Below are 12,442 nucleotides of genomic sequence, written 5' to 3'. Positions count from 1 at the left end.
GTAGATGGAATCGGTGAGCCTACCTGTGCTGTATCTTTATGCAAACCTGTAAATTGTATATCTATACCATGATTTTATCAAGGGTTTATTTCACGGATGACCATAAGTGGCACCGATCATGCTCTTAATATTGTTTTTAAATCGGCAAGTACACTCTGGTAGTCGGGGCAGTACTTGTCGTCGACAATTCGTCTTTTTCTGTCAGCGACAAAAATCATTATGATTTTATTCACCGTTTTGTCGGCTATTATAGAATCAGTACAAACCTCCACCAAGTGGAGGAAGGAGTACAGGTCGGTGGTGGGGTGCATGGTCCTCCCCGGAATATGAGGGGGCATATCCAGGGACAAACCTCCTCATCATCGCGGCTCAGGGACAAATAACCGCCAGAGATAGCGCTTAGCCCAAGGTCAATTATATTTATTTTATTTTCATTGTCCAACTCCTCTACTATGATGTTGTCGCATTTAAAATCATTATGGATAATTTGTTCTTCATTAAGATTCTCAAGTTGGTAAGCGACCGCGGAGAGAAGGTAATAAAATGCCCTGGTATTCGGTGGGTGTTGTACAATATACTCGCGGAGGTTTTAGTACCCGACGAAGGACATCACGAGAAAGAGCGGCTGGAGTACCGCTTGCACCGCCAGCTATCATGTGTGTCATTGCCTCATTTTCATATGGTACTGGTGTTGTAGTAAACATATGGTACTGGTGTTGTAATAAACATATGGTACTGGTGTTGTAGTAAACATATGGTACTGGTGTTGCAGTAAACATATGGTACTGGTGTTGTAGTGAACATATGGTACTGGTGTTGTAGTAAACATATGGTACTGGTGTTGTAGTGGAACATATGGTACTGGTGTTGTAGTGAACATATGGCACTTGTGTTGTAGTGAACATATGGTACTTATGTTGTAGTAAACATATGGTACTGGTGTTGCAGTAAACATATGGTACTGGTGTTGTAGTAAACATATGGTACTGGTGATGTAGTGAACATATGGCACTTGTGTTGTAGTGATCATATGGTACTGGTGTTGTAGTAAACATATGGTACTGGTGTTGTAGTAAACATATGGTACTGGTGTTGTAGTAAACATATGGTACTCGTATTGTAGTGAACATATGGTACTGGTGTTGTAGTAAACATATAGTACTGGTGTTGTAGTGAACATATGGTACTCGTGTTGTAGTAAACATATGGTACTGGTGTTGTAGTAAACATATGGTACTCGTATTGTAGTGAACATATGGTACTGGTTTTGTAGTAAGCATATGGTACTCGTGTTGTAGTAAACATAGAGTACTGGTGTTGTAGTAAACATATGGTACTGTTGTTGTAGTAAACATATGGTACTGGTGTTGTAGTAAACATATGGTACTGGTGTTGTAGTAAACATATGGTACTGGTGTTGTAGTAAACATATGGTACTGGTGTTGTAGTAAACATATGGTACTGGTGATGTAGTGAACATATGGCAGTTGTGTTGTAGTGAACATATGGTACTGGTGTTGTAGTAAACATATGGTACTGGTGTTGTAGTGAACATATGGTACTGGTGTTGTAGTGAACATATGGCACTTGTGTTGTAGTGATCATATGGTACTGGTGTTGTAGTAAACATATGGTACTGGTGTTGTAGTGAACATATGGTACTGGTGTTGTAGTGAACATATGGCACTTGTGTTGTAGTGAACATATGGTACTTATGTTGTAGTAAACATATGGTACTGGTGTTGCAGTAAACATATGGTACTGGTGTTGTAGTAAACATATGGTACTGGTGATGTAGTGAACATATGGCACTTGTGTTGTAGTGATCATATGGTACTGGTGTTGTAGTAAACATATGGTACTGGTGTTGTAATAAACATATGGTACTGGTGTTGTAGTAAACATATGGTACTGGTGTTGCAGTAAACATATGGTACTGGTGTTGTAGTAAACATATGGTACTGGTGATGTAGTGAACATATGGCAGTTGTGTTGTAGTGAACATATGGTACTGGTGTTGTAGTAAACATATGGTACTGGTGTTGTAGTGAACATATGGTACTGGTAAGTTAGAAAGTGAACATATGGCACTTCAGGAAGTAGAAAGTGAACATATGTACTGGTGTTGCAGCAAAACATATGGCAATTGGTGCTAGAAAAACATATGGTACTGGTGATGGTAGTGCGAACATATGGCACCTTGTGTTAGAAAGGACTGAGATGGTACTCTCTGGTGTTAAAAACATATGGTACTGGTGTTGTAATAAAACATATGGTACTGGTGTGTTGTAGTAAACATAGGTACTGGTGTTGCAGTAAAACATATGGTACTGGTGTTGTAGTAAACATATGGTACTGGTGATGTAGTGAAATATATGGCAGTTGTGTTGTAGTGTGAACATATGGTACTGGTGTTGTAGTAAACATATGGTACTGCGTTGTGAGGAACATATGGTACTGAAGTTGTAGTGAAATATATGGCACTGAAGTGTAGTGAAATATATGGTACTTATGTTGTGCAAATATATGGTGCCTGTGTTGTAGTAAAGATATGGTTCTGGTGTTGTAGTAAACATATGGTACTGGTATTGTAGTAAACATATGGTACTGGTGTTGTAGTGAACATATGGTACTGGTGTTGTAGTGAACATATGGCACTTGTGTTGTAGTGAACATATGTTACTTATGTTGTAGTAAATATATGGTACTCGTGTTGTAGTAAAGATATGGTTCTGGTGTTGTAGTAAACATATGGTACTGGTGTTGTAGTAAACATATGGTACTGGTGTTGTAGTAAACTTATGTTACTGGTGATGTAATTAAACATATGTCAAGTCGAACAACATTGAGCGGTTTTTACATTACGTGCATAAATAGCCGGCTGGTAAATGATTCCAATGACCCATGAATCAGTCCTAACTGGCGGTGCCATTATCTACATATTACTTATCTAACTATCTAACATACTTGAACCATTGCAAGTGTGAAGCAAAGTATCCAATTACCACATATGAGCAATCTATTAAGTATTTCAAGAATTACCTACTACCTGGAGAGAGAGTTGCATCATACTTCGGCAACTGGATAAGACTAAACATCTGCAGGATGTTTTAGTCCCCCGAGCAACCTTTTACCCCTTTCAGGCTGGCCATTGAATAATTAATGTTCATAATTACAGTATCCATAAAGGCAAGTTATTAATTACTGCATTTCACACAAAACAGTATGTAACTATACTGGTTACATGTGTGTGTGGGGGTGATGTAGATAGATAAATAGATAGAACGAAATACTACATATATATCTATATTTATATATAAAAGAGAAAAATATTAACCATTCTATCACATCGGGGGGTTACCGAATAACCATTGGAGGATTAAATCTTCAATGTAGCGTTTGGCCTCCTCTACCCGCTATATGTCTGTACTGGTGATACTGACATGGTTTTTATTGGTGTTGAGTCCCAGCAACACTCCGTATTTTTGGCCTATTTGTTTAATATGGGCGCCCTTGTGACCTATGAATGCTCCGTGAAATTTTTTGGATATTTTAACGCTCTTCGTAATTTGATTTTGGCTGGACTGCTGTTTCGCGACGGCTGGTGATTCCCGTTCCGCTGTGGCTGGTGACCCAGGTTCCGCTGCGGCTGGTGACTCCGGTTCCGCTGTGGCTAGGGAGTAAGCGAGTGACCATTGGAGGATTAAGTCTTCAATGTAGCGTTTGGCCTCCTCTACCCGCTATATGTCTGTACTGGTGATACTGATATTATTTTTATAGGTGTTGAGTTTCAACACCCGTATTTTTACCATTTGTTTATCATTATGGGCGCCCTGTGACCAATGAACGTGCCGCGTGAAATTTTTGGGTATTTTAACGCCCTCGTGATTTGATTTTGGCTGGGATTGCTGTTTCGCTACGGCTGGTGATTCCGGTTCCACTGTGTTGGTGATTCCAGTTCCGCTGCGGGCTGGTGATTTCGGTCTGGCCGGCTGGTGGAGACCTGGTCTGCCGCAGCTGGTGACCCGGCTCCCGCTGCGTTTGGTGACTCTGGTTCCGCTGCGGCTTGTGACCCTGGTTCCGCTTCGGCTGGTGACTACAGTTCCGCTACGGCTGGTGACTGCGGCTCCGCTTCGGCTGGTGACTCCGGTTCTGCATCGGTTGGTGATTCTGGTTCTGCATCGGTTGGTGACTCTGGTTCTGCTGCGGCTGGTGACTCTGGTTCTGTTGCAGCTGGTGACTCCGTTTCCGCTGTGCCTGGTGATTCCGGCTCCGCTTCGGCTGGTGACTCCGATTCTGCATCGGTTGGTGACTCTGGTTCTGCTGTGGCTAGTGACTCTAATTCCCCTAGGGTCAACTCAGCCTAGCCTGGGTTGTGGTCGTCCTCTCTAAAGCGACGACGGATTTTACAACATAAATACACACAAGTACAACAAACAATAAACACTAACAGTACTGTTCCTATGATAAATGACCCAGAGGTAAAACGTGGGACGTCGCTCTCGGAGGCCTTCTTCAGCGCCTCCGTCACCCTCTTCATCTCAATTTTGATTTTTCTAGCAAGTAAAATGTCGCCCAAAAGAGGCACGTGGTCGCATAAACCTGGTTTGGGCTTTTATAGGGTTGGGAGCTCACCTATCCCAGGGCTAATAAGTTTTAGTCCCCTTAAAATTCTGTAGTAGAGGCTCACTCTGTATTTTTGTTGAATTTTAATTTCGTCTAGCCGTTCTTTCAAATTTTTAAATTCATTTTCAACTGTAGACCTGTATTGGTAAACTACCATGTAGGTAGTGAGAGCTACAATTGCCACCAGTATATTTTTGCTATTAATTTTGGCCATTCCGTTTATCAGACCTATTTGTCTTTCTCTGGGTCACGCTACACATAACCCCAAATGGTGTTAACTTAGACAAGAATCTAGTTAGCTCAGATACAGTCTACCAGTAATATGAACTAGTAATTTAAGCGCTGTAGGGAACATATGGTACTGGTGTTGAAGTAAACATATAGTACTGGTGTTGTAGTGAACATATGGTACTGGTGTTGTAGTAAACATACGGTACTGCTGTTGTAGTGAATATATGGTACTGGTGTTGTAGTAAACATATGGTCCTGGTGTTGTAGTGAACATATGGTACTGGTGTTGTAGTAAACATATGGTACTGGTGTTGTAGTAAACATATGGTACTCGTATTGTAGTGAACATATGGTACTGGTGTTGTAGTGAATATATGGTACTGGTGTTGTAGTGAACATATGGCACTTGTGAAGTTGTAGTGAACATATGGTACTTATAGTTGTAGTAAACATATGGTACTGGTGGTTGCAGTAAACATGCAGCCTGCGTTGTAAACATATGGTACTGGTGTGATGTAGGAATATATATACTTGTGTTGTAGTGATCATATGGTGTACTGGTGTTGTAGTAAATATTATGGTACTGGTGTTGCAATAAAACATATGGTACTGGTGTTGTAGGCAAAACCATATGGTACTGGTGTTGCAGTAAACATATGGTACTGGTGTTGTAGTAAACATATGGTACTGGTGATGTAGTGAACATATGGCAGTTGTGTTGTAGTGAACATATGGTACTGGTGTTGTAGTAAACATATGGTACTGGTGTTGTAGTGAACATATGGTACTGGTGTTGTAGTGAACATATGGTACTTGTGTTGTAGTGAACATATGGTACTTGTGTTGTAGTAAATATATGGTACTCGTGTTGTAGTAAAGATATGGTTCTATGTTGTAGTAAAACATATGGTAATTGGTGTTGTAGTAAATGATATTGTACTGGTGTTGTAGTGAAATATATGGTACTGGTGTTGTAGTGAACATATGGCACTTGTGCTAGAGTGAAATATATGGCACTTGTGTTGTAGTGACTATGGCAGCCTGGTGTTGTAGTAAACATATGGCATTGGTGTTGTAATAAACATATGGTACTGGTGTTGTAGTAAACATATGGTACTGGTGTTGCAGTAAACATATGGTACTGGTGTTGTAGTAAACATATGGTACTGGTGATGTAGTGAACATATGGCAGTTGTGTTGTAGTGAACATATGGTACTGGTGTTGTAGTAAACATATGGTACTGGTGTTGTAGTGAACATATGGTACTGGTGTTGTAGTGAACATATGGCACTTGTGTTGTAGTGAACATATGGTACTTATGTTGTAGTAAATATATGGTACTCATGTTGTAGTAAAGATATGGTTCTGGTGTTGTAGTAAACATATGGTACTGGTGTTGTAGTAAACATATGGTACTGGTGTTGTAGTAAACATATGGTACTGGTGTTGTAGTAAACTTATGTTACTGGTGATGTAATTAAACATATGTCAAGTCGAACAACATTGAGCGGTTTTTACATTACGTGCATAAATAACCGGCTGGTAAATGATTCCAATGACCCATGAATCAGTCCTAACTGGCGGTGCCATTATCTACATATTACTTATCTAACTATCTAACATACTTGAACCATTGCAAGTGTGAAGCAAAGTATCCAATTACCACATAAGAGCAATCTATTAAGTATTTCAAGAATTACCTACTACCTGGAGAGAGAGTTGCATCATACTTCGGCAACTGGATAAGACTAAACATCTGCAGGATGTTTTAGTCCCCTGAGCAACCTTTACCCTCTTCAGGTCATTGAATAATTAATGTTCATAATTATACATCCATAGTTATAAGTTATTAATTACTTACTCTACATTAAACAGTATGTAAATTATACTGGTTACATGTGTGTGTGTGGGATGTGTAGATAGATAAATAGATAGAACGAAATACTACATATATATCTATATTTATATATAAAAGAGAAAAATATTAACCATTCTATCACATCGGGGGGTTACCGAATAACCATTGGAGGATTAAATCTTCAATGTAGCGTTTGGCCTCCTCTACCCGCTATATGTCTGTACTGGTGATACTGACATGGTTTTTATTGGTGTTGAGTCCCAGCAACACTCCGTATTTTTGGCCTATTTGTTTAATATGGGCGCCCTTGTGACCTATGAATGCTCCGTGAAATTTTTTGGGTATTTTAACGCTCTTCGTAATTTGATTTTGGCTGGACTGCTGTTTCGCGACGGCTGGTGATTCCCGTTCCGCTGTGGCTGGTGACCCAGGTTCCGCTGCGGCTGGTGACTCCGGTTCCGCTGTGGCTAGGGAGTAAGCGAGTGACCATTGGAGGATTAAGTCTTCAATGTAGCGTTTGGCCTCCTCTACCCGCTATATGTCTGTACTGGTGATACTGATATTATTTTTATAGGTGTTGAGTTTCAGCAACACTCCGTATTTTTGGCCTATTTGTTTAATATGGGCGCCCTTGTGACCAATGAATGTGCCGTGAAATTTTTTGGGTATTTTAACGCTCCTCGTGATTTGATTTTGGCTGGACTGCTGTTTCGCTACGGCTGGTGATTCCGGTTCCACTGTGGTTGGTGATTCCAGTTCCGCTGCGGCTGGTGATTTCGGTTCCGCTTCGGCTGGTGACTCTGGTTCCGCTGCGGCTTGTGACCCTGGTTCCGCTTCGGCTGGTGACTACAGTTCCGCTACGGCTTGTGACTGCGGCTCCGCTTCGGCTGGTGACTCCGGTTCTGCATCGGTTGGTGATTCTGGTTCTGCATCGGTTGGTGACTCTGGTTCTGCTGCGGTTGGTGACTCTGGTTCTGTTGCAGCTGGTGACTCCGTTTCCGCTGTGACTGGTGATTCCGGCTCCGCTTCGGCTGGTGACTCCGATTCTGCATCGGTTGGTGACTCTGGTTCTGCTGTGGCTAGTGACTCTAATTCCCCTAGGGTCGACTCAGCCTAGCCTGGGTTGTGGTCGTCCTCTCTAAAGCGACGACGGATTTTACAACATAAATACACACAAGTACAACAAACAATAAACACTAACAGTACCGTTCCTATGATAAATGACCCAGAGGTAAAACGTGGGACGTCGCTCTCGGAGGCCTTCTTCAGCGCCTCCGTCACCCTCTTCATCTCAATTTTGATTTTTCTAGCAAGTAAAATGTCGCCCAAAAGAGGCACGTGGTCGCATAAACCTGGTTTGGGCTTTTATAGGGTTGGGAGCTCACCTATCCCAGGGCTAATAAGTTTTAGTCCCCTTAAAATTCTGTAGTAGAGGCTCACTCTTTATTTTTGTTGTTGAATTTTAATTTCGTCTAGCCGTTCTTTCAAATTTTTAAATTCATTTTCAACTGTAGACCTGTACTGGTAAACTACCATGTAGGTAGTGAGAGCTACAATTGCCACCAGTATATTTTTGCTATTAATTTTGGCCATTCCGTTTATCAGACCTATTTGTCTTTCTCTGGGTCACGCTACACATAACCCCAAATGGTGTTAACTTAGACAAGAATCTAGTTAGCTCAGATACAGTCTACCAGTAATATGAACTAGTAATTTAAGCGCTGTAGGGAACATATGGTACTGGTGTTGAAGTAAACATATAGTACTGGTGTTGTAGTGAACATATGGTACTGGTGTTGTAGTAAACATATGGTACTGGTGTTGTAATAAACATATGGTACTGGTGTTGTCGTAAACATATGGTACTGGTGTTGCAGTAAACATATGGTACTGGTGTTGTAGTGAACATATGGTACTGGTGTTGTAGTAAACATATGGTACTGGTGTTGTAGTGAACATATGGTATCAGGAAGTTGTAGTGAACATATAAACAGGGGTTGTAGTGAACATATGGTACTTTGGTGTTGCAGTAAAACATATGGTACTGGTGTTGCAGTAAACATATGGTACTGGTGTTGGGTAGCAAACATATGGCATTGTGATGTAGTGAAATATATGGCACTTGTGTTGTAGTGATCATATGGTACTGTGCTGTAGTAAACATGGCTAGTACTGGTGTTGTAATAAACATATGGTAATTGGTGTTGTAGTAAAACATATGGCATTGGTGTTGCAGTAAACATATGGTACTGGTGTTGTAGTAAACATATGGTACTGGTGATGTAGTGAACATATGGCACTTGTGTTATAGTGAACATATGGTACTGGTGTTGTAGTAAACATATGGTACTGGTGTTGTAGTGAACATATGGTACTGGTGTTGTAGTGAACATATGGCACTTGTGTTGTAGTGAACATATGGTACTTATGTTGTAGTAAATATATGGTACTCGTGTTGTAGTAAAGATATGGTTCTGGTGTTGTAGTAAACATATGGTACTGGTGTTGTAGTAAACATATGGTACTGGTGTTGTAGTGAACATATGGTACTGGTGTTGTAGTGAACATATGGCACTTGTGTTGTAGTGAACATATGGTACTTATGTTGTAGTAAATATATGGTACTCGTGTTGTAGTAAAGATATGGTTCTGGTGTTGTAGTAAACATATGGTACTGGTGTTGTAGTAAACTTATGTTACTGGTGATGTAATTAAACATATGTCAAGTCGAACAACATTGAGCGGTTTTTACATTACGTATATAAATAACCGGCTGGTAAATGATTCCAATGACCCATGAATGAGTCCTAACTGGCGGTGCCATTATCTACATATTACTTATCTAACTATCTAACATACTTGAACCAATGCAAGTGTGAAGCAAAGTATCCAATTACCACATATGAGCAATCTATTAAGTATTTCAAGAATTACCTACTACCTGGAGAGAGAGTTGCATCATACTTCGGCAACTGGATAAGACTAAACATCTGCAGGATGTTTTAGTCCCCTGAGCAACCTTTACCCTCTTCAGGTCATTGAATAATTAATGTTCATAATTATACATCCATAGTTATAAGTTATTAATTACTTACTCTACATTAAACAGTATGTAAATTATACTGGTTACATGTGTGTGTGTGGGGGGGGGTGGGATGTGTAGATAGATAAATAGATAGAACGAAATACTGCATATATATCTATATTTATATATAGAAGAGAAAAATATTTACCATTCTATCACATCGGGGGGTTACCGAATACCCATTGGAGGATTAAATCTTCAATGTAGCGTTTGGCCTCCTCTACCCGCTATATGTCTGTACTGGTGATACTGACATGGTTTTTATTGGTGTTGAGTCCCAGCAACACTCCGTATTTTTGGCCTATTTGTTTAATATGGGCGCCCTTGTGACCTATGAATGCTCCGTGAAATTTTTTGGGTATTTTAACGCTCCTCGTGATTTGATTTTGGCTGGACTGCTGTTTCGCTACGGCTGGTGATTCCGGTTCCACTGTGGTTGGTGATTCCAGTTCCGCTGCGGCTGGTGATTTCGGTTCCGCTTCGGCTGGTGAATCTGGTTCCGCTGCAGCTGGTGACTCCGGTTCCGCTGCGTTTGGTGACTCTGGTTCCGCTGCGGCTTGTGACCCTGGTTCCGCTTCGGCTGGTGACTCCGGTTCCGCTACGGCTGGTGACTGCGGCTCCGCTTCGGCTGGTGACTCCGGTTCTGCATCGGTTGGTGATTCTGGTTCTGCATCGGTTGGTGACTCTGGTTCTGCTGCGGCTGGTGACTCTGGTTCTGTTACAGCTGGTGACTCCGTTTCCGCTGTGACTGGTGATTCCGGCTCCGCTTCGGCTGGTGACTCCGATTCTGCATCGGTTGGTGACTCTGGTTCTGCTGTGGCTAGTGACTCTAATTCCCCTAGGGTCGACTCAGCCTAGCCTGGGTTGTGGTCGTCCTCTCTAAAGCGACGACGGATTTTACAACATAAATACACACAAGTACAACAAACAATAAACACTAACAGTACTGTTCCTATGATAAATGACCCAGAGGTAAAACGTGGGACGTCGCTCTCGGAGGCCTTCTTCAGCGCCTCCGTCACCCTCTTCATCTCAATTTTGATTTTTCTAGCAAGTAAAATGTCGCCCAAAAGAGGCACGTGGTCGCATAAACCTGGTTTGGGCTTTTATAGGGTTGGGAGCTCACCTATCCCAGGGCTAATAAGTTTTAGTCCCCTTAAAATTCTGTAGTAGAGGCTCACTCTTTATTTTTGTTGTTGAATTTTAATTTCGTCTAGCCGTTCTTTCAAATTTTTAAATTCATTTTCAACTGTAGACCTGTATTGGTAAACTACCATGTAGGTAGTGAGAGCTACAATTGCCACCAGTATATTTTTGCTATTAATTTTGGCCATTCCGTTAATCAGACCTATTTGTCTTTCTCTGGGTCACGCTACACATAACCCCAAATGGTGTTAACTTAGACAAGAATCTAGTTAGCTCAGCTACAGTCTACCAGTAATATGAACAAGTAATTTAAGCGCTGTAGGGAACATATGGTACTGGTGTTGAAGTAAACATATAGTACTGGTGTTGTAGTGAACATATGGTACTGGTGTTGTAGTAAACATATGGTACTGGTGTTGTAGTAAACATACGGTACTGCTGTTGTAGTGAATATATGGTACTGGTGTTGTAGTAAACATATGGTCCTGGTGTTGTAGTGAACATATGGTACTGGTGTTGTAGTAAACATATGGTACTGGTGTTGTAGTAAACATATGGTACTCGTGTTGTAGTGAACATATGGTACTGGTGTTGTAGTAAACATATGGTACTCGTATTGTAGTGAACATATGGTACTGGTTTTGTAGTAAGCATATGGTACTCGTGTTGTAGTAAACATAGAGTACTGGTGTTGTAGTAAACATATGGTACTGTTGTTGTAGTAAACATATGGTACTGGTGTTGTAGTAAACATATGGTACTGGTGTTGTAGTAAACATATGGTACTGGTGTTGCAGTAAACATATGGTACTGTTGCTGTAGGGAACATATGGTACTGGTGTTGTAGTGAACATATGGTACTGGTGTTGTAGTAAACATATGGTACTGGTGTTGCAGTAAACATATGGTAATTGCTGCTGTAGGAAACATATGGTACTGGTAAGTGAAAATATATGGTACTGGTGTTGTAGTAAACATATACTGGTGTTGTAGTAATCATATGGTACTGGTGTTGTAGTAATCATATGGTACTGGTGATGTAATTAAACATATGGTACTGGTGTTGTAGTAAACATATGGTACTGGTCTTGTAGTAAACATATGGTACTGGTGTTGTAGTGAGCATATGGTACTGGTGTTGTAGTGAGCATATGGTACTGGTGTTGTAGTAAACATATGGTACTGATGTTGTAGTGAACATATGGTACTGGTGTTGTAGTAAACATATGGTACTGGTGTTGTAGTAAACATATGGTACCTAGTGTTGTAGCAAACATATGGTACTGGTGTTGTAGTAAACATTTGGTACTGGTGTTGTAGTGAACATATGGTACTGGTGTTGTAGCAAACATATAGTACTCGTGTTGTAGTGAACATATGGTACTGGTGTTGTAGTAAACATATGGTACTGGTGTTGTGGTAAACGTATGGTACTGGTGTTGCTGTAAACATATGGTTCTGGTTTTGTAGCAAACATATAGTACTGGTTTGTCGT

At 40.8% G+C, this 12,442-nt stretch overlaps 1 protein-coding gene across 1 annotated transcript; it reads right to left on the bottom strand.

Annotated features, from left to right (window-relative positions):
• Nucleotides 1-7,030: 7,030 nt before the first annotated feature.
• Nucleotides 7,031-10,832, bottom strand: LOC121854877 (neurofilament heavy polypeptide-like). The gene is made up of 4 exons (XM_042349678.1): nucleotides 10,749-10,832; nucleotides 10,056-10,436; nucleotides 7,923-8,078; nucleotides 7,031-7,183 (listed from the first exon to the last, which is right to left on the bottom strand). The coding sequence occupies exons 1-4, from the start codon at nucleotides 10,830-10,832 to the stop codon at nucleotides 7,031-7,033; spliced, it is 774 nt and encodes a 257-aa protein (XP_042205612.1).
• Between the last annotated feature and the right edge of the window lie 1,610 nt (nucleotides 10,833-12,442).

The sequence above is a fragment of the Homarus americanus genome, unplaced genomic scaffold, assembly GCF_018991925.1.
Source record: "Homarus americanus isolate GMGI-L3 unplaced genomic scaffold, GMGI_Hamer_2.0 scaffold59635, whole genome shotgun sequence".
Lineage (NCBI taxonomy): Eukaryota > Metazoa > Arthropoda > Malacostraca > Decapoda > Nephropidae > Homarus > Homarus americanus.
This window is presented reverse-complemented; position numbering and strand designations above follow the sequence as displayed.